Source organism: Xiphias gladius, chromosome 16 (assembly GCF_016859285.1).
Source record: "Xiphias gladius isolate SHS-SW01 ecotype Sanya breed wild chromosome 16, ASM1685928v1, whole genome shotgun sequence".
NCBI lineage: Eukaryota > Metazoa > Chordata > Actinopteri > Istiophoriformes > Xiphiidae > Xiphias > Xiphias gladius.
Window position 1 is genome coordinate 5676745 of NC_053415.1, and position 27889 is coordinate 5704633.

The 27889-nt window shown below is 40.0% G+C and overlaps 1 protein-coding gene across 3 annotated transcripts in view; it reads right to left on the bottom strand.

Moving 5' to 3' along the window:
- The window catches only part of col18a1a (collagen type XVIII alpha 1 chain a), a 77561-nt gene that overhangs the window by 31472 nt on the left and 18200 nt on the right, over positions 1–27889 (bottom strand). Inside the window, exons 1-2 of one of the 3 annotated variants that reach the window (XM_040149205.1) lie at positions 11138–11605; positions 1040–1581 (exon numbers count right to left, since the gene is read on the bottom strand). In XM_040149205.1, coding sequence (XP_040005139.1) covers positions 1040–1581; positions 11138–11483 — 888 coding nt within the window. In that variant the 5' untranslated portion in view covers positions 11484–11605. Of the gene's footprint in view, positions 1–1039; positions 1582–11137; positions 11606–27889 lie in introns of those variants that run through there. The other 2 variants (XM_040149206.1, XM_040149207.1) reach the window with 2 other exon arrangements.

Consider the following 27889-nt stretch of genomic DNA (forward strand, 5'->3'; position numbering starts at 1 on the left):
TTGCTGAATATCGTAAAATGCAAGTTAAAGGATCACCATCGTGTTAAAGTTTAACTCCAAATGAGAAGGACACCAAGGTCATAATGTCCACTAAAATATGGCCATTATATTCACATTTAAATTCATTTATTGAAAGTTATTGAAAGGCATCTATGTCACATAGCTAAAGCCTCTTAATAATATCTTATTTTCTAGACTAAACAAAGAAGATTTGCATGAATTAAACATAGCTCCTCACTCCAAAGGGACCTGGGATGTATTTTCAAGTGTGACTTCAAAAGCAATTATGAGCCATCTTTTATATTGGGGATTATAATTGTCAAACTTTTTCTAAAGAGTCCAAAAAGTCTCTTTTCCCCAGATTCTAAGTGCATTAAAAGCACATAAAACACTCAGTAAATACCTAAATTGTACACTTGTACAATACCTAAATTGTTCAAGGTGTACACAGAGAATTACGGTTTTTCTCCTTTGCTTTTATTTATTTTTTATTTTGTACCTACTGTCGATGTTGTATCTATGATAGCACTTTTTTCCTTGCATGTTTTGTCTGTGCAGGTAGCCAGCTACTGTAAGCCTTAACAGCTAAGGTCAACATGTGTTGCAGTCAGTTGCTGAGATTTACAGCAGGCAAATGACTGCAGTTAATTACATCCCAACTGTGAGGTTTTCCAATTATTTGCAGACAACTCTAAGGAGGCTGGTGACGTGGTGTAGATATTTATGTTATGCTTTTGGAGTGGGCCAATTTGGGCAATTATATCATATGAGGGTTATTCAGCCAAGATGTTTCACATGCCTAACTATGTATAATCAAAGAACTACACTGCACTTCTCTAAAGATTCTCGCAGCAGGAGCACCAGTCGCATTGCAGTCAATGTCATAGTTATTCAGAGCCAAAGCATCATGCACATATTTTTTTATCTACCATGGAAGCTTTTAAAATAAATAAGGTATAACTTTCTACATTATATATCCCTTAAATAATGAATTTCCTCATTATTCTTTCCCTCAAAACAGACAAGCCCGTGTACGCACCAGGAACTTCTCAGGGTCAGCCCCTCCAGCCTGCCCGACAAAGACCCCAGCACCGGCTTCCAGCTCCATTTCATCCGGGGACCTCTCGATGCGCATCACCTGAGGGTCTGTGTCACAGTTGAGGTAGAACATCACCCTGTCATCCCTCACAGCGATAGCGAAACGGGTCCAGGTATCCCTCATGGAGGGCACGAGGAACCTTGCCGCTTCATATGACTGCTGTGAGTCAGGTTCTGTGTAGTACAGGATGACGTTCTGATTGCCACCCTGGACAGCTGACAGTTTAACACCCACATACATGATCTGCTGTGAGGCATCTGTGACAGAGAAGATAACTCCACCCCTGTCAGAGGTGGGCTTCAGGTTGAAGATGAGGGCAAAGTCTCGGTAGAAGGGGCTCGGCAGGTGGGCCCGTGCCAGCTGGCCCGTGTTGGCATCGGGGCCAAAGACATATCCGGGGCTGTTGTCGGGCCCATAGACCTGGGTAATCTCATTGGCCGGAGGATCCCCAATCAGTTGCAGCAGGGAGACTCCACTGTCTTCTAGACGGGGAGAGAAAAAAGATGTCAGGCCACAATATGCATTAAATAAACTGTAGGTTAGGAGGGAGGGCAGCATGTCAGGGTATAATGTTAGACCAGGCTCTAGCAGGCTTTTGGTGGTTGACTTAAAGTGAATGTCGGATCGATGCAGGAACAGCTGCTGTCACTTGCGTAGGATGGTAGTATTTTGAGTCTTTGTTGTACTATAACAAAAAAAGATCAACACTATAATTGGTCAATAATTTTTTCGCTTTCTGAAGTAATGTAAAGAACATCAACGCATTTTACAAAGTCTAAATGGATATGAACCACAACTTCCTCCAACCAAATTGTAAGCTTTTTTGAGAAGGACTGGCAAAGCAACTCTGCTCAGGGGATCACAAACAAACAAAAAAAACATCTTTAGAACTTCTAGACCACAAAATGGAAAGGGCTGACATTCCCAAAAAAGGCAAAGGAAGGGTCATATGTGACCAAGAAAAGCAGATCACTTTTGCAGACATTGTAAGGCCTGTATTCCAAAGACAAAACCCGCTAATGCCAAACTCCTACTTCCTAAACTGAAAGGAGATCTTAAGGCACAGTCCAGGAGATACAGTCCAAGACTTGAGAGTTGATTGATTTAGCTCTCACAATATATGTGCCAGAAGAGCCAAACTCAAGATGAAAACATGCAGAGTTAAAGCCTCTGGATGCGTTCTCTGTAAATCTCTATGGCAGAAAATAACATGAACAGACAGAAAAATTACATATTTAAAAATGTTCTCATATTTTGAAGCCTTATCAGTCCAATGCATGCAGAATGGGCTAAAGATGGATATCTATGCATCACATTCCTGAAGAAACTAAAAAAAAAAAAAAACTCGTCTGACTTGTGTGACATTTGCGATATGTCACTGCTCCGAGGCACACAGGGACCAACAGCTGGGCCTCCTGCATATCCGTGCTCTCTCTTCCATCACCCTGGGTGACTGTGGCAAGGTCAGCGCATAATTATTGGAGGCGTTTAGGAAATGCATGTAACACAAAGAGTAATGTGTATTCATTCACATGCGTGGTAGACACAGTTTTTGTCTTACTATAGCGACAAACTTGAGACTTCACAAAAATCTCTGTTTTGGGAGAACACTTGATTTAGTTTTTTGGTGCTTTGAAGAAATGCTTTGGCTTACCACCTGGTGACTAATGTGCAAGCACTGTTGCTCAGTTCAAAGCCTCCCCACTGCCCTGACTGCTGGAGATCAGTGGGGTCAGCAGTTGGCTTTGTTGAGAGCTTAAACACTCAAGGTGTTCAGCTGAACCCAAGGTCCTGCTTTCTGCTGTACATCCATGAACATCGGTCTGAATATTATGCATGCTGTCTGAGGACTAAATATGCTTTCATTTGAATCTGAGCTAACAGAGAAACCAGTCAAGCTGTAACAGGATAGCAATAAAAATACTTTCCAGTATTAATGATACAGTTCCCCTCTGTGCCAGTCGGACGGACATTTAAAAATACAGACTGCACATTTTGCAGTAGTACAGTACTTATTTCATGATACACATGTCACCAGAAAATATAAAGTAAACTATAGTATGAAGACAAGTTAAAAAAAAATAAAAAATCTGGAACAGCCCATTTAGATAAGTGATACAAATGTGAAAAAGCAATTCTCGCTAGATGGTCCACATGAACTGACTGTAAAAATGATACTCCTCAGTCCAATTTCAAAATAGGATCTTGGTGGGAATTCCAATAAAATATCCAATATATCAGATTTTAGCAAGCTAAGGGCCACATTCAAAGAGGATATCTGTCAAAAAACATACAATACATGTCACTGAATAAAAACATGATAATCCTTTGTGAATTTTAAAAAACTAAGACAAACATGACCTTAGCAACAGACATTTTCCACCTAAATTTGAAAAATGTTAACCATGAAATGACAGATGCAAACAGACAAGGAGAGTCCCAGGTTCAGAGCCACTGGTAGACTTTGGGTCCTTGATGGTTGCATGGATGGCAGTTAACAATAAACTGTCATTTGCACCAGGCCGACCAGATGTTTACTCTGATAAAGTCAGAATGAGAAACCTTGAGGGTCTCTTCAGTGGGTCTGTGCTCACACGTCTGAACCTGGCTCCCTCCTATAAAAAATGCAAAACTTTGTAGCAATTCAGTGCTGAAATCCGTCATGTGGGAAAGCACACCATTTTAATTTGTAAATCCCCCTGCTACGGGTCCACAAGATGACAAGTGAGCTATCTTTAAAGCAGAAACACTTCATAATTAAGCATGTATGGTAACTCTTTCTCCAAGAAAAAAATTAACGCAATTTATTTTTTTCTGAATCACATTCATTGTGCTTAAAAATCCCCCTCTTTGCTGCTGTTCACGTCCTTGTTTTATTTGTGGGAAACATGCAATTTGAGCATAAGTTAGCGGTTAGTCATAAAAATTATTTGATTTGTGTGCACTTCAAGGTCTGTAATAAGTTGGAATGTGAGGCACATCTCTCAAATAGAGCCCGGTTGTCCCTCAGCATGCAGCATTCTTATAAAGTGCTGAAACTGAGACTTCAGCCTAACTCTCCTCTCTCCACAATATCACCATCTCTTTTTCAAACATCTGATTTTCTAATGCATTTGCCAAATGACCAGCAGACATCCTTTTGGAATGTGTGTGCACGAGCTTTCCAAAGCCCTCATTAGTGAAAGATCCCCCTCATTGGTCATCACTCACGCTGACCAGATGTGCATTCTTTTGGACTATGTTCAGAATTTACAAAAAAAAAAAAAGCAACAAAAAGAAATACTATGATTAAACACTAAATGCAAAAAGTATCACAATTTTCTACAAATCTAAAAAAAAAAAAAAAGGATCCTAATGTAATTGTGCCAGTTGCCAATACAGAAAAAAAGGAAGCTTGGGACTGTGAATAAAGAATATTTCATTAGCAGATGTAAAGCAGATAAGGAGGTGTGACCTGCTTTAGTCTCCAAAGGAATGCTTTTGCTGAAGACTGTCCAAAGAGCCCTCATTGTCAGCCAGTGAATTCCTTCTCAGAGATCAAAAATTGGTGGATATACAAAGGGGTTCACTATTAACATTTTAAGTGCAATCACAATTTATGTTTTCCAAATACCTTTTGTTATCAAATGACAGCTTCAGGGCCAATTGAGCATTAAAAAAAAAAAAAAAACTGTTGATGAATGGAGCGTTGCTGGGTTTATAGTGCTAGTTTGTCTTGTCAAGAAGACCACTTACTGACAAGGAATGCAGATCTTTTTCGTTTCCTAACCATCCATCCATCCTGGAATGGATGGGGTACCAGAGTTTGTGATACCCTGCTGATACAACTGTATATACATTGTGAAACTGTATATACAGCTTTGGGAAGTATAGGATCCTGTATAATCCATGGGAAAACAGTTGAACATCTGGACAGTCTGAGAAAACTATATGGTTTCAGTGACTATGTTCCATCACCATTTAAGACATCCCTTAAGGCCTGCTAACAAGGACAATGGTCTCTTCCCTCACTCTGAAAAGGGCTGGTCAATGGTCTGACCGTCTGTTTGGAGGGTTCAAAGTTCACCTCTGGAGATGTGAAAATTACTGTCCCATGATTGCAAAAAAATGTCTACCGAGCTAATGCATTTGCAGCATAAACAATGTCTGTAGTGCTTGTCAATTGATTTAAAAGCGAAGCAAATTTAATTTGGCCACATGATAAAATGGTTGTGTTTGCTTTCTGCTTGTTTAATCCCTGTTTGATCTTGTGGTTTAAATGTATTTCTGGCTGGTTTACGGGGTTGAAGGGAGTAATTTGTAATTCTTGTAATGTCAAATCAATTGTTAATGTAAATGGTTTTTTTTCTGGGGAATTAAAATACTGTATAAGATTTGGTTTGATATGACAAATTAATTTACCTTTAAAAGCCTATTTTGTTGCTTAAGAGAATGTAAGCATACACACATGCAGTCTTCGTGGTACCATGATTACCAGATGGAATTTACATACAACATAAACTATAGCAACATTGAATCCAAAGTGGCATATACATGTGGAAATCTTTCTCCAACTAGCTGCATAGCCAAAAGCAGGTTCCACTACAAGGTGTCTCATCTAATTTATCACTATGCTGAAGGAAAAAAAGGAACACCAAGGTATATCAACACCATGAATAAGTGGTTCTGTCTTCATGCAAACTTTATTCTGTGAACCGCTGAGCAAAATTTGCAGTATCTTTAACCCGATTAAGCAAAATGCTCTGAAAAAAGATATCAAATTTCTGATATCAAACCCCAAACCACATCACAGTCCAGGAAGGAGATTTTATGTTGGCTCACACTGAAGACTGAGCTGTACTTCTCAAACCACAAAAAGGAAGATGGGTCTACCACAAGCTGTGCACTTTACTCTTTGGGGAAAGAGTAATATGATACTGTTCATGTTTTCTACCTGTAAATTAAGAACTTTGGAGTGACAAACCCCTTCCCACATTCCACTGGCTTCTTAAACATGTCTTTTTGGAACTCTGGAAGAAAATAGTACTTTATTTTCACAGAGGTACAGTCAAAATACTTCTAAATAGGTTCACATCCAAATCATCCAAAATGCTGAGATAGCACTACCCTCTTTCAGAGACTCCTAAAAACTGTCACAAGTGGGCCATTACCATCTTAAAACATCCCTGTGTTTTTGTACTGCATTTAGCAACACTACCTCATCAGGTTAGGTTTTTGCACTATTGCAACACAAACCAGAGGGGGCAATGAGTCTCTGGCAGCAAAGAAAGTCGGACAACACCGTGCCCATAATTGGAACCCTCCTCAGAGCCAAGTCAAAATGATTTCCTGGCAAGCAGCACGCATAAGAGCTGGAGCCAGCTTTGGGCCTTCCTGTCATGAGATACAGTATCAATCTTGGCTCAATGGAACCATGGTGCTACAAATCAGTGTCAGACCACCAAAAGGGTTTACAAGCCACAAAACACAGATTACATGTACACAGACATTGAGATACCACCAAAAGAGAAGTGTATATCTTACTAGGAAAACATTCTATTAATTTTATTGAAACACCACAGAAGTGACCAGGGATAGGATTTAATTTAATTTCAATTTTACAGCCTAAACTGACAGAGAGTAACGGAGTTTCTCATACAGGATATAGTTTTACCATCAAGAACTAACCAAAATAAACTGCAGCTGACCTTTTAGACCCTGATATGAATGACTGCTCATCTTTCAAGCAGGAGACTGGTAACCATGGAAAAACATCATTAAAAGGCCCATTGTGCCCGAACAATCCTGTCTTTCCACAGGGGTAGCCCCCCGTAGTAAAAGGATCACATTTGACAGATTTCTTAAAGTTTCCATGCACACACTGATATCTCTGCAATCTTCCCACAGTAATCTCCAGCATACACACATCTACAGGCCACACTCAAATATTTTTGTGTATAAACTTTTCCTTTGTGTTTCTTGCCCCATGTCGATGGTCCTGTCTTTAATCCATCCAAAATACCACCTCAAAAAGATGTAAGTACATCGTGAGACATTCTTTCATGACAGGTCATAGTTAAATGATGTAGGAGTGGGCTGGTATTAAGGCCCAGAGCAAAAAGAGCTTATGAATGCCTTCCTCCCACACATCCAAGCCAACAGAGCTGCAGATAATGAAAAGATACCTTCCCAGGCACTGCATAGCACAGGTTCTGATCAGTGAATCTGAGAGGTCAAAGCTCTTGTAAGTGTGTAGACGCCGTAGAGAACAAGATAAAGTTACTATGCTAATAAACAGGGAAATAAAGCACTTTTGGCTTCACTGCAAACACTTACAGAGCTTTGAGACACATTATCTTGGCCATTTATGCGTGACGTCATTCAGCTGAAAACCCACCAGCCGGTTAGCCACTTTTACAAATTTACCAGTATGATCACAGGCTGCTGCTCTGAGACACTGGCATAAGCATGAGACACTTTGTGGAATAGAAACCATGTGGCGTTATAATGATATAGGCAACGTCTAACTGACTCTAAAGTTTATCAATTATCCTCAGGATTTGAGGGCAAAGAGACCTCAAGGGGACAGTAGTAACTCAGTGGCAAAGTAATTTGTTACATCAAGTCTCTTGAACATCAATCTAATGAGCAGTGTCAATTGTAAGTTTTAAAGATTGCTGTGTTTGAATGAGTGATACAAGATGGTCTTGACCGCAGTACCTTTCTGTCTATCCAAGAATGATTTAGAGTTACTGAAAGCATTCCTGTTATACCTTCAGGCTACTCTTACAGGTGATACCCAACGCAAATGCCTTGGTTGTGAACCAGCTTCTGCAGAACCTATAAAAGCTGCCCTAGGTGTGTAAAGATGGCAACAAGATCATACTTTGCCTAAGGTATATTTGCAGTGTATGGACTGCTGGGTCTAGCCTCTACATACACTATATCTTGATCTTTTCTTAGCTTTCCCAAACAGGCTATGCAATACAGACCAGAAAAGTTAACACTAGGCTTTTGTGTCATGAACCCTACACCACACCATCACCTTGCACACCAACACTTAGAAAATGTTTAAGCAATTCAAACAAATACAAATCTACATGTCACTTAGTCCTGGAGCCAGAAACTCAAGTCCACTCATGTCTGTCAATGGAGCAAGCTGTCAGAAAGATAGCAAGCTGTAAAAAGACACAGTCTTGAACTCTCAGTGATATGAGGTGAGAGTGGAGGGCAGGACAGTAGACCAGTAAAGGGGATCTGGCTTGCTTGATACAGGTCTGATAATACAGGATGTTCTCACATGAATTACCCCTCACTAGCAATAGACATCTGAGTCATTTTCTCCATCAAGGATTGTAGTTGTTAGTTTAAATCCTAGAGGGGATAATGAAATGCACACTGGTCCTGTTAATGTTTAAAATTATATCATACATCCATAAACCATAAATTACTACATAACTATTATTTTTTACTGCTGCTGTTTCAAACAACAAATTAAGTACTCTGCTATTTGACGTGCCATATTTATTGAATCCAAATGCATTTTTGACACAGTAATTAAAGCACATGAGATCAAAGAGTTCATCAGATGCTTCACTGAATTAAACTGCAACAATCTAGATTATGCACATAACTCCAGGTTGGAAAGAAACACATTCCTTGAATGGTTATTCATACCTTTTACCTTAGATTCTCACCTGTTAAAATGTGTTACCTGAATACAGTTACCTTCCAACTGTCAGAAATATTTAGCTTAGCACAGTTGTACAAACTGACATCCCACTTAAAAACCATTGATGCAAACATGACTGAATCCCATGCATGACAACCTAATCCGTCCATTTGTGGACAGGCAAATGCACATCAATCTGCCTGCAAGCCCATCACTGTCAAAAGGGACATGCAATTCTATAAGCCAAAGTATCCTCTGTGTCTTATGCACAAATTGTTCAAAGAGGAAGGGCTTCTGTCTTGCAATTTCAGATGTATTAAGGCTAAGAGAAAAAGCAAACACAGCTACAGTTTCCTTGGTATTACAAAAAAAGAAAAAGGAAAAACATAAAAAACAACAACCATAACCAACCATAAAAATAAAATAAATAAATTAATACATTATTCATTTTAAATAAATATGTGATAAACAGCATTGGACACAAAAAATGCTTTTTACATGGTTGTGTTTTCCTATGTTACGGCAGTCTGCATTTAGAAAGTCTATAGTTAAACTGGAAGACAGAGGTTCTTTTCATTCACATTTTATTATTGTAGGATGTCATGCTTGAAGTTTGCTTGGCACTTTTTTACACTATGGACTGTATATCTGTTGATGCTATGACTGCATTGCAAGATAGGATATACAAAACACACAAAACCAAGTAGTGTGTGTGTGTGCGTGTGTGTGTGTGTGTGTGTGTGTGTTTTATAATGACCTTCAAGGAGCAAGTCACATGCAATCCAAAGGACCAGGGAAACACATACATGCAAAAGGTGACACACTGCAAAGCGTACTGGCACCATACTTGTTATGCTGTAGCCAGAACTTCCTTTTGGCAACAAGATTAACAAACTTGAAGCATGCTTACTTTTCTTTTAAATAAATATGCTGTGTATAGGAACCAAAACACTGTTAATCTCACCAACTCAGTTCCAACAGGGATACATATTGGATGGGATGTGGGTATTGGGGGACACCAGACAAACTGGGGAGTGGGGATTTTGAAAAGTGGTTCAAAATAAATCCCAAAACTAGGATTTATTTGAACCACTGATTACCTTTCTGGTTACTAACTGACAAGCACTGATATCCATCATCCTCCTCGTCTGGTAGAGTGTGGCACTCCACAGGTAGGTGTCCCTTATCCAGGACCATCCAGCAACTGTCCCGCAAGACTTCGCAGAAACTCCGGCAAGGCAACACCGGCAGTTGACCCAGAGAGTCACACTTTGGTACCAAGAGAAGACAGAAAAACCACTCCAAACTATGGTGGCAATGTGATCCCAACAGCCATGCCCAGTTGTTCAGGAGTGCCTGGACTTCCCCCACACTGCTCTGGTTGAGGTAATTGGGCACAACAAATCTTTCCCCAACCATGGAGGAGCAGAAAGGAAGAGCAGTATCTAGCAACAAGCATTGTGGGGATTCTATGACCAGTGCTGGTTTAGCTACTTCGGTGTGACTTTCAGCTGCGGTCTGGCTAAATAAGGTTGCCTGGCTAGGCTCACTTACTGATGTTTGTGTAGCATCTAAGATTTGACTGATTTGGCTGGTTGCCATAGTCTGGCTAGTTGCTGAATGAGAATTAGGCTCTTGAGGTTGGGTAACTGTAGGTATTAAAGTGGTATCTGGTCTCTTGATAGCTGTTTGTGGTTGGTAAATTAACATTTTTTGGGTATTAGCTGGTGTTTGGATTGTAGAAAATTCCTGGCTAACAAATGAAGCTTGGCTAGTCTGTAAAACTTGGTTAGGTAAAGCTTCCTGAGTAGCTGTTGATTCACCAGCTGGTAACTGAGTAACGTCTACTAGTTGGCTGTCCTTAGTTACCTGGATAGTCTCTACCGAGTCATTGCCTTTAACTGAAGTTAGTAAATCTCCTGGGGTAGAGTTTTCATGAGAATACTTCATCAAATCAAAGCTACTGTTAAGTTTTCCATTTCTGCTGGTGGTGTTGGGGATTTCAGCAAAAATATCTCGACTTTGCTCTGATTTTGTGCTACCAAGATTATGACCCTCATCTGTTCTCTCAGGAATGATCAAGTCACTCTTTTGATACTGAAATTTTAGATGATCTGTTTGGGAGACTACACTGCCTCCAATATCTAACCCTTTGTGATCAGTGGGTATTAGAGTTACTTGTTGGTTTTCCTTAGAAACCCCTAATGTTTCAAAGCCAGATCCCCAGCTAATTGCAGGTCCTGTTGCAAACCCAGATCTAGACCTGAATCCAGAGCCAGACCAAAAACCTGACCCAGTGTCTGCTGCCAATTCAGACTCAAGGCCAGATTCAAGTCCTGATACACTTCCTTTAAATCTTAAATGATCAAATCCTTCAGAACCCATACCCTTTAGTGAGGATGTGCCATTACCAGGTTTACTTATGTGTGACGAAATTCCCGTTGTTCCCTTCTCTGATATCCTGTCATTCGCCAGTTGTGTTGCAGGTATTAGAGTGGTCAGTAGAGGAGCCTCAGTGGTCTGCACAGTATTTTGGATCCCATGTCTTTCGTCTGCTCCAACCCTGTCCTCAGATGGTTGTTCTCCACTACCTGCTGGACTGCCAGACCCCTCATGGTCCACTGTTGGTGCCAAAGTTGTGGCACCAGTCCAGGACCAGAACCAAGCATTTGAGAAGACCACCCATTGGGCCAACAAAAACAAAACTCCAAACTGGGTCCTCATCTTGGGCATAATGTCAAGTCTTGACCACGTCCAGCCGCTTTATCAGGGTCCCAGAGTGGACTATGGCATGTCCACACAGCCACTACACTCCTCACACACACTTTCCTCCGGCTCTGTCCCCACACACACTCTATTAGGCAGAGAGGAAAAGTGAAGAGGAGTGCCCCATTCAAAAGCGTAAAGGGGGAGAGCAGAAGGAGGTGTGCTCCGCATTGGCTGCCCTGCCAATATTTCCTCTCCTAACTCCTCCTTCCTCCTCCTTCTCCCTTTGTCACAGTAGTGAAAAGCGATCTCTCCTGCTGACTGATAAATTAGAATTACGGCAGGCTTGCCTTTCAGTGTACGATACTGATGCCTTCAGTGTTTTACAGAGAGGGGCAATTTGTTCCCCTTGACTCGTTCTCTTTGTTCAAACATGATAATACGAAAAACTACAGATCTAGCTTTAAAAAACTGCAAATTGTGTGAAAAAGCAGTGGGAGCAAAAGTTGGGGTCATGTGATTTTCTTATTTCAGTTTTCCTCCACTAGCTTGGACGTACAAAATACTTAGCGTCCTTGCATACGTTGTCCCTGCTCTTTATAATGCCATTTATTGCTCAGTCCAGTTTAGACCCATGTCTTGAGTGCTCTTTGGTTACAGAGTAATCCAGGCGTCAGTTTCTTGTCCAGACTGGTTTCTCATACTGCCTATGGGATCAGTTGACAGAGACCCTCGACATCTGCTAATCGGAGATTAGTGATAAAAGGAACAGGAGGTTTGTGCAATTGTCTCTCTAATAGTACAGGGGTTTATAATAAAGGCAGGTGTGTTGTGCATATAACCTCAGTTGTTGATAGAAAGAAACTTGTACACAGCATTCCATCATCATTATGAAAGGTTCCACATGTTTATGCTGGAATCTTGACAACTTTATCCTTTGGCTCTCTGTCATGGCCTGGGGTCAGTGATGATCCAACTGACCCGTCTGCAAAATGATGTGTCTTTGGTCTAACAAAGAGGAAGGGTGAACAACTGAGACACCAAAGAAACTTACAGCCATCAACATTTTATGTGGTTTATGTATACAGCTAATGAAAACAGACTAGTACACTATGTTGACTAGTTAACTGTGATGTATTAAAGAAAATAATGTAGCTCACTCATTTATCACAAGACCAGATTATTTTTGCACATTCTGCCCTGATGAAAATGTTCATGAAAGGAAAATATTGTGTTTAGTCATATGAAAATCGGCTTCCTTTTGGGCAAACTTCACTAAGGGGAGTTGTGATTGTTTTTTGCTGGTGCCTGTCTCTTTTGCCTGTTTATTTTTTTACTAATAAAAACATTAGTCTTCGAGGAACAGAAGAGAAAAAAAGTTCATTTGCCACTAAAATGATTATAAATAATGCTGATTCAAGAACGGAAGATCTGTGGATTTCTATCCTAACTTCAGGGACAAGATTCTAAAAGGGTGGTTGTAACACGATTACAGTAAATAGTTAACATTCTTGAGAGTATTACCAAGCAATTGTTCACTGTTAAAAATAGACAATTTAATTATAGCTGTTGCATGAGAAAAAAAAAAATCAAGAATGACAACTTTCTGTGGGAAAATAATTCACTTACAAGTTGACTTTCAAACAGTCCCATGCAAATGTTTCAGGAAACATTAACATTAAAACGCTGATGCATTCTCAGCCCAAAGCCAACTTTTCTGTGGTCAGACTAACTCAGTGATCAAAGTAATTGTCAGTTTCAATTTGTCAGTGTGTAAACCAAAATAAACAATGTTTATAGTGGGAACTTTGTTAAGCAAACCCACGGGTTATTAAACTCTGTCTTGTGACAGGTAATCATTAGCCCTTAACATCAGAAAACCCCTCTAATGGACTCTTGTGGCTCGTTGTATTATCGTGCAGATTCAAAACCAGGTCATTGTAACCTAACGATGGCAGAGGTTACAATGCTGAAATGCAAAATCCAGTCAAGAAGAAATTGTCTGAAACAGAACGTATCATTATTCCAAAGATGACAATGAATTAGCCTAAGCATGTGTTCATATGAAAGTCAAAGATAATAGATTTTACAGAGTTTGGAGGTTTTCATTCAAACTTGAAAGGTGGGAAACTTTCCAGACGGACTTGGGTGGCCAAGCATACCCCCTCTCACCTTGTCAAGAGCCTCCTTATAACTAGGAAAAAAATCTGAAACAAAAACCTAACAAGGAAAAGACAAAATTGCACTTAATGGAGTCAGTACATCTGCACGTTTGGAGTGACAGTCTTCTCTGCAAAGGTAATCCGAAGTCATCTGCAGATATGATCATATTGTGAGCTTTGTCAGAAGTATGTGTCCCTCTTTTCAACATCCTTTTCATCTCTACTACTACCCATTTAGAGTACAGTCTCTGAGAGTCATAAAGACAACACAGACAGAATATTTCCTGTTTTCAAGAGAGGCATTTGTAATTGGAACAGATAATTACAGTAGGAAAGGTTGAAAAGTTTGCACTTTACTGCACATCAAAGACGGACGGCTGATCGGAAAGAGGAAACACATCCCCTTTACTTGGCTGATGGGACATCAAACTTCAAGAGGTTACATATGCAGCTCTCTTAATATGCATTATTTTAGACAGTGCAAAAATGTATCTTGGTGGGACTAACACCATGTATACAAACGAGATGGAGCTTGAGCAGCAGCAGCTCCACAGGCAACACACAATCGCTGTAGATATGCACGTAAAACACGCTTCAGCACACGTTTACACGCGTATTACGCGAGTGAACCGCGGGCCCTTATGTGGCCTGTACAGACAGGTGGATTGATTAAAATAGGGACGTACCTGTTCTGTCAGACGACTGAAAAACGTGGCTGAAACACTTTCTGTGTATACATGCCGTAACAATTAGAATTTGGTAATTTGATAGAAACCAACAGCTGGGCATTTGGGGTCAAAAATTCATTTGTAAAAATGTGGTAGATATTTGTGGCCACTGTTAATATTATACACACATGGTCAAGATTTGAGAGAAAAGCTCTCATAGGAGTAGTAACCATCATTTATGAGTCGGAGCTAAACCAAACCGTACGAGTAATTAAACATAATTTTCCTTCCATTTTTGTTTTACTTGACAAATTCAGTGAGTCCCCTTCTGAAGCAGACTTGTGCAGGTAAAACGTGCCTTTTACAAGGGCTTAAGAACTTCCCCTTACCCAGTTCACATGCTGGTCACATGTTGTCAAACTGCTGCCCACTGACAGAGGACCATAATCTCAGCAGGGATTTCTAGTAATTTAAAGGGTCAAACCACCCAACACCCCCCCAAAAAAACCCTTCCACCTCTTCATATGTTTTCAGTGATTTTAGTTAAGTAACCCTATAAGTAAGCAACTAGAGACACAACAAATATTACAGGAGTAATTTAATTTTTAGCTAAAATGTTCAATGTTTACAAGGAGTTTTATAAAAACTAAACATCCAATGTGCTAAACTTAAAGTTTTAACAAAATATGATGAAAAATCTATCATATCATTATTCTGAAAATAATACATCAATGGCCATGGAGTCTTTCAATGTGGAATTTAAACGTGGACTATAAAAGTATGGAGTTCATGCATTTACCATTCACTTTTTGCGTCAGTTTTGACTTCTTTGGTTATGCTATAAATATACTTAATCTGCTTCCTTCCAGAAAAGAGGCAAAGTACTGCGTTTATAACAAGACTCTTTCGCAGAGTGTTGTTCCTTATAAATTTCTGTAATGTCTGTGACCTGTGAAATCCTGAGATGTTTGAGCAGGGGCTGAGCTGAAATTCCAGGCCTCCCCAGCGTCTGTCCTCACAACACACAGACAAAAGCCTGAAACCTAAGACCAGGAATGAGTCTGAGAGCTGAGACCATCAATGGGAGGATGAATGATCGAATAATTGCATCACCAACAAAACCTGCTGAACATAATCCATTGGGGGTCGAAGGTGTCCAATTATCTGTCACTGCATGCTGGTATTTTATGCCACACTGTCATCAAATTTCACAATCGGAGTGGCAGTTTCATTGGTGCTATATTAGCAACGATGAAACTGCCAGGTAATAGATATGCAACACAATATTCTACGCAACTGGCACTCCAAAGAGGGATACTATGCATTGAAAGTAAACCTTCCCAAAACTTAAATGTTAACCGAACACTTGAACTACAGCTTAGCTTCTCAGAACATCCAATATATACATTTAGAGTTATGCATTTCTATCTTTCAGTGGCTTAGCCACTAGGGAGGACTCAACTCTATGGCAACAGTGGACCGTCTGTCACTTTGACCTGAGGTATAACTGCTGTACAAACAGAAAGGCGAGTAACCAGACACACGTAACAACACAGGTTGACAATTCAAAAACGTGAGGGTCTATTCTCTGCTACAGGGCCTTTTGGCAGCCCCCACCCAGACCTTCACTGGTGTTATTTCAGCAAGTGGGGGTCGTTGACCTCTTGCTGTGAGTCACAGTGTTGACGCCATCTCAGTGGTTGTACAAGCATTAAGCTCCAAGGCACTCAGACCGGATAGTTTTATATGTCACACACAAATTAGATACACGTGCAGACACACATTCGCATACACACACAAACAAACTGCAGTTGCGCAGCTCTTCACAGATGAGCAGCAGTGTAAACAGTAAGACAAACATATACAAACTCAGGTGAACAAATGGCTGAAACAAACACACACACGCACACACTGTACACATCATACCCCTGCGTGAGCTGAAGACATGCAGCGTGTCACAGTTGAGCGGCAGTGTTAAACATCTCTGAAGAAATCAACTGAAGAAATAAAAACACATTATCATCTGGTAATGTTCATCGCTGTGCGTCTCTCTCTCTCGTGTCTCTGTTCGCAAAAAAGAAAACTTCCCGGTATCCCTGAGCAACAGGTTTCAGCACAGTGGTCAGTCACTGTACAGTGAAGGGACTATTCATTGGCTTTCGAGTAAATTTACAGCCTGTTGTGAATACAGAATGCATTCACTTATTTTATCCTCTCTTTCAAAGGCACAATAAGCAGTTTGTGGTTATGTACCCTTGTTGGCACCAGATAGTGAGTCTGTCCGACAGTGATTCAGTGCTGGGAATGGATGATAAACAGTATTTGTGTCGGACTCGGAAAACAAAGTTTGAGCCCTCTGTAAATCAGCAGTGTACACGTATGTTATGAGGTTAAAATTTATTTAATATGGCAGCAGCAGATTGTGCTCGGAAACATATACAAACACATCCAAAATGCCACACCACACTGGACAAATTCCACGTCTAAATGAAAGCCCCTAATTCAAACGACATCTTCTCTCGCATGTCTAAGATCTCCAACCATTGAATGTGTGTCACTGAGCGGGTGAGACAGCCACAGAATGAGAAGTGGGGGGCTGGGTAACAGAATGGAGGTCAGAAGGTCAGACATCTATCAGATTGGGAGGGAAAGGGGTCCTGCTTCCCACAAATAGAGACTTATCACAGTCCTTGAGTGGCCTGCGGGAGCAGGTTGTGAGTGAGTAACCTTGCCTGCAGTGTAACTGACTCTCAGTCAGACATGAGGACTCTTGTAAAGCGCAAACCATTTAAGTTTCATAAATTCATCGTCTAGCAGAGCTGCAGACAAGATGAACACTTTAGAAGAGTGTTAGAGTGCCCCCAGATTAACAGAACACAACGGGCTGCAGTGCTGTGGACGTTAAAAGTTGAATAGAAATCAGGGAGTCCTGTTTGAACAGACGCAAAGAGAGGCCACGACAGTTTTATATTCCCCTGAGGAAGGGTTGGAGAATTCAGCACTGAGTTTCTCCATGTCGATGACTGCAAGGCAAAGAGTCAATTAGCGCATTTCTATTTTCTTTTATATTCATCACCACTACCCACACAGTGGTCTCATGAATGAATAAGTGAATAAGTTGCTGAAGAATTGTTTTTGCCACAATGTAGTTGTTAGTCTGAAAGAAGTTTTTTTTCATATGGGGAGATGTCAATAAAGCCTAGCAACTATTTAGATTGATTTATCGATCTAAATCGTTTTACTCCCTTTTCAAACAAAAAGTGTGTGAAAAAAAATTCCAAATTTTCTGGTTCCACATTCTCAAATGAGAGACTTTGCTGATTTTTTCCGTTTTTGTAGTGGGCTGAATATCTTTGGGTTCTGGACTATTGATCAGACACGACAAGGTATTTGAAGACATCAATCTTGGAATCCGGGAACTTGCGACTTCATTGATTAAACAATTGATCCAAAAAAAAAAAATCAGATAGAAATAATTATTTGTTGCAGTTTTAGATGTTATCATAGATGTTAATATAAAGTATTAACTGAGTATTAATCAAGGCCTGAATTAAAGAGTAATGGCGGTGTTTCTCTTTAAAGGGATATTACAGCCTTTGTCATTTTCTATCAGCGACTAGTTGCAACTGCAATATTGTCTCAGGCAAGTCTCCAGCACTGACTTCAGCCTGAACTCCAAAGAGGGTAAGATTAACAAACAGAAATCTCACCACTTGGCAAAGTAAGCACTGCGTCATCAATACAACCCTATTAGATCCCTGCAGGTACTGTAAATAACAGTAACTGCTGTATGTGCTGAAGGGCAGCAAAAATTACTTCTTGCCTCTCTAGAGACTGCTAGGCTGCATCCTTCCACGGAACAATCCAGTACCCTCTAGAAAGAGACAGACCGCCAGACGGAGCCCTGCAGGGTTCCTCAAAGTCCTGCTCAGGCAAGCAGAAACAGCTTGGCTGTCACTCTGAATAAGACACATTCCATAACAACAGGAGAATATATAGCCTGTGGTGCCTAAACAACAGTTACAGTATAGGAAAGAGGTGGAGGGGTTTACTATACTGTATATGGGCTAGAAGAAAGTCTCCCATGTTTTACCATATTGAATGCATTAAAGAAATGGCAAATTTCTCAGTAAACACTGTCAGATCAAAGCTAGACTATTGCTCTGTCTAAATTGCACCCTTGGAATATTTTAAACATACATTCCACCCACTTTTTCAACACCATGGAATTCACTGCTGATGCTTGGTTCCTTTGTTAGTTCTTTGGCTTGAGATTTAATCAAAACCCATGAAACATGTACAGTGTGTCTCAGAAACTGCTGCCCATGCACCCGTGAAACAGAGAATGTCAAATTCTTCACATCGATTTTATTTATTTTTTTATTTTATTAAGGTAGTTACCAGAAAATTCCACTTTCACTCAGCAAAATGGTCACCTGAGTACTGCACTGATAACAATCATCATCTCATGAACATAACATGAAATTAGAAGAGGTGTGATGTTGGAAATTTCTAAAGAATTGACAGCCAGCAGCTTTGCAGTCATCGTTAAAAAGGTCCCACTCCAGAAGGACTTGCTGGAGAGTTCTTGTAGCTGTATGACTCCACTAGTTAGTGCACTGTCAAGTCAGAGCATCTGGAAATGTCTATAACTGTAATTGGCCCACAATGCCTGGGAGGTGTCATCTCAACTGACGGCAGACACAGTATTGATTCTTCCGCCTGAAACAAAACCTCAGCGACGGCAGTTCTTGCCAAAGCAGGCTGACACTGCAGAGCAGATTACTCTAACAGATGTTTACCCATGAAAATGCATACTGGCTGAGACAGAGTACCATCTATTAAGAATATTTCTGCTGATCTGTAGAACCCTCGGGATACACAGTCTTGACCGCAGACGACTACAGATACATCATAGACAGATTGTGCCACACAGATTGTGCCTGCCTGGAGTATCATTTCAACCCCCAGAGAGGTGAGGTGTACCTGTGGCAAAATAGCTCCCTCTACTGCCCACAAGTAGCTGGAGTAAAATACATAATAGGATGACTTTCTGCTTTAATCACACAGCCTTGCCTCAGTTGTCTATTATTAATAGTAAACTACATTTAAAATGTCACCACACTAAAATGAAGGCTGTTCTTTGTGCTTTTTTTTATCTCATGCAATTGCACTGCTTTTTGACATGCTGTCCCACACCCTTTGCTGCTGCGGACACCACCAAATGACAAAAAGGCAAACTTCACTCGACAGGTAGTGCTGTCCTAACAAAAACACACCTGTGGAAAATCAAACACAATGTCCATATGGCCTGTCAACAGGACCACATGGCAGATGAAGCCAAGGTACTGAGGGAAAAAGAAAAAAAAAAGCTATGAAACGTATACAGTTGTTCGCTTATGGACGTTTGCATGTAGCTGGAAGGTGGGAGGGAATGATCGTATAGTCCACAATTCCTGTTTAATATGAAGCTCAACAAGGTAATAACCTCATTACAACGTGTTTATTTTCATCAGCTACACCAATGCGGAGGCCAAACCTTTGGCAAAACTCTCAACACACCTGCACTGTTGATGTCACAGCTCAAAGAAAAAACCGTAAACATGTGGTCACAGTTATCATGTTTCCTGAATGATGGGACTCAACGATTAGGTCCCTCATGATGTCGGCTCTCTGACATTGAATAGTACATGAGATGACTTGCAAGGAGATGTATGGATAGATTATAAAATTGCACTCCGCGCCAAAGTAAACCTCTTTCTCAGTCAAGCACGAAACCTTCAAAACAGATTTTCATCTTTGTGCCAAAAATGCAAAAAATATCTACATAATCGCCCTGTGCTTATCACAGATACAGCGGAGAATGTGTTAATGCAACCATGTCTAAGGCTTCACCTGTGCTATTCACCGTTTTCATCAGTAGAGGGAGACCAAATCACTGCGAGGTTTACCATGGGGTTCAATAGGACACTGACCTCATCACAGTCCAGAGCACGTAGGTCACAGGACTATCATTAGCATGCACACACACACAGATCAAATGGGTGACAGGTGAGGCAGACAAACAGGATGACAGAGTCCATCCAGGTCATCATAGGAAACAGGCCCTAAATCTTCAGTTAAGTTAACTTGCAGCAAAATGCCATGTTGCACACAGACGTTTTGGATGAGTAGGTTACTCCAACCTATTCCTACAGCACCTGCCTCTATAGTCACTTTATATGGTACTATTTTTTTTTTTTTTAAGCAATGGTGTTCTTAATTTAATTTAACAATGCCCACTTAACTTCATTCATAATGTCCTTTGAAAGTTTCATTGTTTTTTTTAAAATAATAAAGTAAAGACTTAACTTGGTTAAGTGTCGGTTGGAGCTGACTCCAAAAAGCCAATTAAAACTAAGTTATTTATTATTTATTTAAAAATTTTTACAATGAAAACACAGTCCCACTCTGTGTCCATATTTCGTTCTCCTAAAAAAAAGCTGCCTGAATTAAACTAGGAACGAGATTTGTAACATGTAAATAAATATGCCAACAACAGGCATTAAAGTGAATTGAAAAACTTACTATCTAGGAAAAAAAAGATGGGAAAGACAAAGTCAAATAAAGTTTTGTAATGACTAGAGACAAATCAATTGTTAATTGTTTTGAACAGTGACACCAGTACTTCATACATTGAATGAAGTCACTAATTAATTCATTTTCGTACTTTTACTGTATAGTTTCAACATAAAACGAGTGACAATAAAAGGACCACAATATAATATGCAGAGGGAAACTCTTACAAATACATTAAAATCTATCAGCAATGTATTTGCAAATATACAAACAAGAGCCCAGCATACAGACTGGTGAGTCTTTGGATGAACTTGAAGTAAAGGGTCATCTTACTCTGACAAATCATTTACCTGCCTTCTAGACCTGAAAAGAATGGAGAGGGACTCTCCCACACCTGGAATCCAGACACTGCTTGTCTAATATGGGCAGGGTTGGAGGGTCACAGAGTTGAAAATCTCCCATTCATGTTAGCTACATATTTACTATAGAAGAGCTGGGTCTGACAATACCATAACAAAATTTAAAAATATAAACTTAATCATCTTACTATGCACATTTGGGGTGGGAGAAAAGACATGAGATATGTTATTATTAATGACTGGTGTATGCAAAAATCGTATTCCGATAATGACTGCAGGATTTTTCTCCTCTCTTCCTAAGAGAACAGGGTCATTAGCAGGCACCAGGTGGCTACAGGTCAGAGGACTGGGCCTTTGGACTGGAGGGTCACTAGGTGGACTCCAGAGGCCAGCTGGGAAAATCCGGACTGTGGGGCCTAAATGAGTGACAGCGTCATCTCCTTTGATGTACTGGCATGAAGATGTCCTCAAGCCAGGCACTTCACCTCCCACTGGAGCTGCTCGCTGACTAATAATAAGTGACTGTATAGGTTGTTTCCAGGTTGAGAGTATAGTTCAACCAGTTGACTCTAGTTTTTTAGATTTGTTTCAGTCTGTTCATGCACTGAATGGCTGCCTTTGGTAATCTGCAACCCACCAGCAAATTACAGTTGTGTGCCATACACACAATTTGACTGATGCTGCATAAACGCAGCCTGTGTTCTGGTTGGTCAAACGCAGGCTGTTAACATTTCTGTTCATGAGCACTGCCAAATTGGTTTTCAAGCCAAGAAATGAGAGAGGAAAACAGTTCATATCTCGTTTTTTCAATGGCTAAGCACCATTTGAGGTGAGTCTGGAGTTGGGGAGGTTAGACGAGAAATTGCACATACCAGCTGTTTCCCTGCGACTGCCTAACAGGACAGTCCACAGCAAGCCTGAACTTTTCCATCTGACACATGAAAGAGGCCAAGGGGTCCAATTTGGGGCCAAATACCGGGCCATATTTTGTCACCTCATAAAAAATGTCAGATTGAATGCAAAGCCATGTTTAAGAAAATCAACTATACAGCACACTGCAAAACTGAGCAGCAGATGTGTCACTACCACTAATTAGAAAAAGAGATCAGAAAATTTAATAATTTCAGGTTTTGCAGAACCAGCTTATCACCAATCAAAGAGGAATCCTGACGGCTGCTACACGGTCAGCTACAGTGTTGTGTTTAGGGAACAGCCATCATGACAGCACTGTCATTCTCACTTCCCACAAGGATGAAACAATGTGGAGATCGGAAGGCTGGAATTAGGAGTGTTGACTCCGAGGATTAGTATCCATTACCGGATGGGCAAAAAAAGAACAAATTTTCCAGATACTTCTTTGAGAGGCATCTGTATGTCACTGCAGGGAATTTGAAAACTGAACTGGCATCCTCTAAAGAATCCCTTAACATTTTTGTTTTCTCTCAAGAAGGCCGTGTCTGTTACTCTGTGACAAATCTGTGCTAGTATTTGTCTCCAGAGGATTCGTTCATGTACATATTTATTTTTGCGTGGGTTGTGGTTGTTTTTAAATGTTTCCTTTCCCACACGAGCGAAGGCAAGACGAATGTGGGTTATGAGAATCTCTGTTGATGGTGTTATGTTAGGGAATTGGTGCACGGGGAGAAACTTCTGATCCTGAAGCAGCACCACCAAGACAAACCAAAAAAATGGACTCAACTCAACATTCAGCATATGTAGCCTTTGATGAAGAGTAATACTTAATTTAGGTAATAATCAGAAGTACCTCAGGTATAGTATACCATTCCTGCCATGCATCTTTGCGTAAATTCCTGCCTTTAATCAGCACTGTAGCAGGAAAATGTGACGTTGAAAGAATGGTGAAAACGGCTGTTCGAAGTGCCAGATTAAAGAAGATAAATTACGCAAGATGAAAAACTAAAAGCCTCCTTGTGTGAATAGGAGAAAGATGGCATGTATGTTTGGCCTTGCTTTGTTTAAGGCACCATTAACATGATAACCCATAAAAAAATTAAAAAAATCTTATTGTTGTGGCCAGTCTCTTTTATGTGGGATTTGACTTGATGTTTAGCTTTTGTAACAATTCTTGCCCACATTATTTGAGAATTTCCTGTCACACATATTGAAAGTCTTTGGTTTTAAATGACGACCGCTTTAATGTTTCTCATCTATTTAATAAAACAGATATGGTAGACAGGCTGGTAAACTTGGCTTCAGTACAAACAACCAGCGTTACTTTGCCAAGAATGGACTGAGACAGTGATGGGTTGAGACATGAATTTAGAGGAGTGTTTCTTTTTTCATTCCTTACAGGGATCTGAACCATCGTTTATGGCTATTTATATTCATCTGACATGTTGTGCACACTGCAAGTCCTTTCGTGTAATTTATAAAACTATCTTATGTACAACATACTGTATACAGCTGTCAAAGTCGTACTACTACCTCTACCACTGTCCAGAGTAAAACAGCTTTATCTGTAAAGCTCAGGATAAGAAGTTAAAAGCCGATACATGTGTCATGGATACTGCAAAACAATCAAAGTAAAGCATTTTGGACTCATTAAACATTATATCTCAGTCTCAAAGTCTCAGACAGTGTTTATTTCCGCTCACTGACTCATGCCAAAATGAGTAAACTGCTCTGTGGTTAAAGAGCATGAGTCAGGATAAACAGAGGTAAATCGGAAATTTCTCCCACATGCTAACAGATGGAGGGGAAATCCAGACATCTTTATTACCAGACAGACAATAACACCAGCGACTGGTCTTTCATGCAAGTAGGATTTGCAAAAATGTGTACCTTTACAAATATTTATGCCAAATATATGAAGGTGCCTGCACTACACATTGTCGTGCAACCTCTTCAGCTTTAAGAATTGGAGAGAGATATTTGAAACGATTTTACTCTTGGAGAGGCTCCCAATGTCCAAATTAAATGACATTTAAACTGTTGATTTTTGCACAGTTTTTGTGCAGAGTGGAAACCACCCGGGTGGTAATTATAGCTAATAGCACAGAGGAGTATGTCTGGTTTTGACACTTTTAGGTACGCTACATGTGTGTGCTTAGGTGTGTCCGTGTGTCTTTGCACTTGCATCTAACTAAACAACCCAGTTAAAGGAGCTAAAGGAGCAGGAATTAAGCCTTGGACTTCACAAATCATTGGGCAATTCCAGCAATATCAACCAGGCCATTTCCTCGGCCCCTTAATCCCAAAATGAATGAAGCATGTGTTTAAACATCAAAAGATCCCTGGACCGTGGCTGTCAGAGGAGCATTCTTCTGTGACCATGCCAATGAAAGGGAGTCACTTCCAGAAGCCTCACTCAGCCGACCAGGCATTAAGTGCCCTCAAGTAGTCTATGACAAAAAATAAAATAAAATGTGCTAAAATGTGCATTTGTTTGTATTTTGGTTTTGAGGACAAGTGCAAGGCAACAAGCTGTGCCACCTCCATACCCCATTGTAATGAACTTTTGGTCATTTATTTCAAGGCTCATTTAACATACAGTACTGCCAAACAAGTGGGGCAGTGATAACAAATGTGCGACCTGTAAGTAAAATAATGAATGAAAAATAATAAAAACCCACATGCAGTCTGTCTTGTATTGACATGAGCAGGAAAATGATCAAAATACAACTAAACCTCAACCATAACAGTGACACATCATTATTATATACCGTGTAACTAAGTATTCACTGATAACAAACTATTGGAATACTCTGATCAGTCTGGTGCTGATCAGTAGTGTCGTGATGACAGCCCTTACAAATGACTCCATCTTAAAATCTGCTAATCAAAGAATAAAAAAGCTACCAAATTGGGGAGATGAAAAAGAACGTCACTCCGACTGAACCATTTCACAGTTCTTTTCTAAAAAAGGCTTCCGTAGGATTATTTTACAGAGATTGTGCTTTCAGCCATACATCTGCAAAACATTTTAGAGCCTATTGTTAGAGCAGCGAAGGATATTAGTCTGCATGAGAGGCTTGGAATGTTTCTAAGACTGCTTTGATAGATTTTTTGGGATTTTTTCCACTGTGTTGTCACCTTTTGAAGCCACCGTTACTACTATGAATTCAAATTTATCATTCTCCATGAAGGATGAAACTTTTTACACCAACCTTACAAAATCTACTGAAGATGAGTGTTTGACACTCAAATGATAGATTTCCGGTGGAATATCCCTTGAAATAAGTGAACTGTATTGCTAGCCTAACATAGAATATTATTCACAGCTATCCCTAGTTTGTGCCTCTCCTCTATAGTATTATAGTGGTAATTGTAAGTGGTCCGTTTCTCTTAGAGATAAATACTTGGTGATGTTTAAAAAACCCAGAAAGTCTTTTAACAACAGTTACCCCTGTACTTAAGGTATTTCCTCAAACAGTCTTCTAACCATCTGGATTCTGGAAATACCTTAAGAACAGCCTTAAGTGTTGCTAAACCACCTTCAAATGTAATGCTACATGAGAGGTACAAACTGGGGCTATACTCACCATATGACTCACTTCTCTTAGGGGAATATTTCAGAAACACATGCAATAGCAAGGAGATCAGAACAGAGCCCTGAGGTGCACAAAACCTTCACCATACATATTCACAGGCATGGCCAACAAACGTAACACAAATTATCCAAAAAACTGAACTATTCTCTTAGTTCAGCAGATCTGTTCAAAGGAGCGAGTTGTGGAGGAAGAGCTGGGATAAAAAAGAGGAAATTCTGTGGCTTTGCCGTCTCAGTGGAACTTCATCTCCATAATCCACTGTAAGCAAAGAAACTGTTTGCAGATGAAAGCCCTCGTGCAAGACAAGACAATACAAGCTTGCAAAGCCAGTGGTAATAAAATCCTAGAATACTGCTGACTCATTATCAGAATATAGCATTGCATCCAAAACCGCAAGAAACCACGATAATGGATGAGGACAGCAACTACAGTACATGTGCTCTTAGCACCTCCAGAGCAGTGAGCTAGTGTACTAAAAATTCAAACCTTCAGTGTTGGGAAACATAAGGATGCAGAAAACCACAAAAGAAAATATGAGAGTATAATTACTCTGTGATTTGTATATTCCTAATTGTAATTCAATTCTTTTTTCTTAGTGTGATTGATCAGGCCAGCGCTTGCAGACATTCCCTACTTTTGTTCCTCTGGTTTGTGATATATTCTTTCAACTAATTTATGTTCCCTTCAGTCACATTACGTCTCCCTTCCCTTAATCAAATACCATTCAAGCCAGTAGACAAAACAAAGTTACCAAAAAGACACCATTGTGGCTTCCCGGTGTAAGAGGAAAACAACATTTAATCGTTGAGCATTTACACCCTCTACTTTAGCATAAATTCCAAAATTTGACTAAGAGTAGGGGAAAATGATAGTAAAACATCTAAGTGGTGTTTAAAGGAGTACTCCAGCAATTTATTATTGTACTTCCATAAATTCTGGGGACCCACATGAGACGGTCCAATCTTTGGGTCAAGGGTCAAGATTTAAAAACACTGGATCAATCATTTCTCATAATGCAATCTGATAAATACCCTCATTTTTCACACTCTGTGTCCATCATTTTTAACACAGGCTTTCTGTTATAAATTTATAGTCTCATAATGTTTTATTTGACATCATCAGGGTTATTTTTTTCAAACCTGATGATGGTTTTGTGGGTTAATTAGTACTAACCATGATTCTTTTTAAAAAATGACCTTTTGTATAAAAATTGGTGGAGTAACATTTTAACAGTAAGTGTGTCCAGTGAGTTAAAGTGAGTGTGGCCACTGAGTATAAACTCATGTCACCCTGGAAAGATTTGATTCCGAGAAAGAACAGTGTTGTTAAGATGCTGTGTCAAAGCTATTTAACCATTCAAGAAAATTGGTCTAATTCTATGATTTTGATGAAAGAAAAAAAAGAATAAAGCAATAGGGACTGGACTGTCTCAAACAACAAACTGAGACAGACAGATCATCTCTGACCAACAAAGCTCTTTCTGCAATGTGCATCTTTTCAATCTTCACTCCCAACCCTAAACTGCCCCCCACCCCCAACTCAAAGGCCCAAAGTGAAAACATTCCTACTTAAATTATCCCATTAGAACAAAAGAGCCTCTCTACAAAAAAGGGGACAAAGGAGGAAAAAAAGCATTCCAATCATGTTGGTTCAGGCTTTGCAATAGCAAAATACTGCATGTGAAAGGGGAACGGCAGGCAGACACACCAAAAGTATCACCCCCAGGCTCTGTATTTGTGTGGTCAGTGAGAGAGGGCGGGGTTGTCTGCCACCTACAGCCTCCTGGAAACAAGAGAGTCTGACTCAGTTCAATTGTTGGGCAGAATTAAAAAAAAAAAAAAAAAAGTTTTTTCTTATGGCAATCTAGGAAACAGTGGCACATTTACAGTGTTAGAGTTACATATTTGACATAAGATGAGATTATCAGAAAGCAACATTATTGGCTGCAATCACCTCCTATGTCTTTAAAGAAGAAAAAATGGGGGAGTCACAGAATCAAGTATCTGGTAAACTGGTAAAGCACGTCTAAATGATTCCTATTGGATTTGGGGGAGGGAAAAGATGGAGGTGTTCTCAAACCACATGTGATTTACTCACATCCGTTGTGCTTTCATGAAGCATTGGGAAAAATACAGCTGACAGTGTAGGAGGAGAGAGACAGAAAGAGAGGTTGTG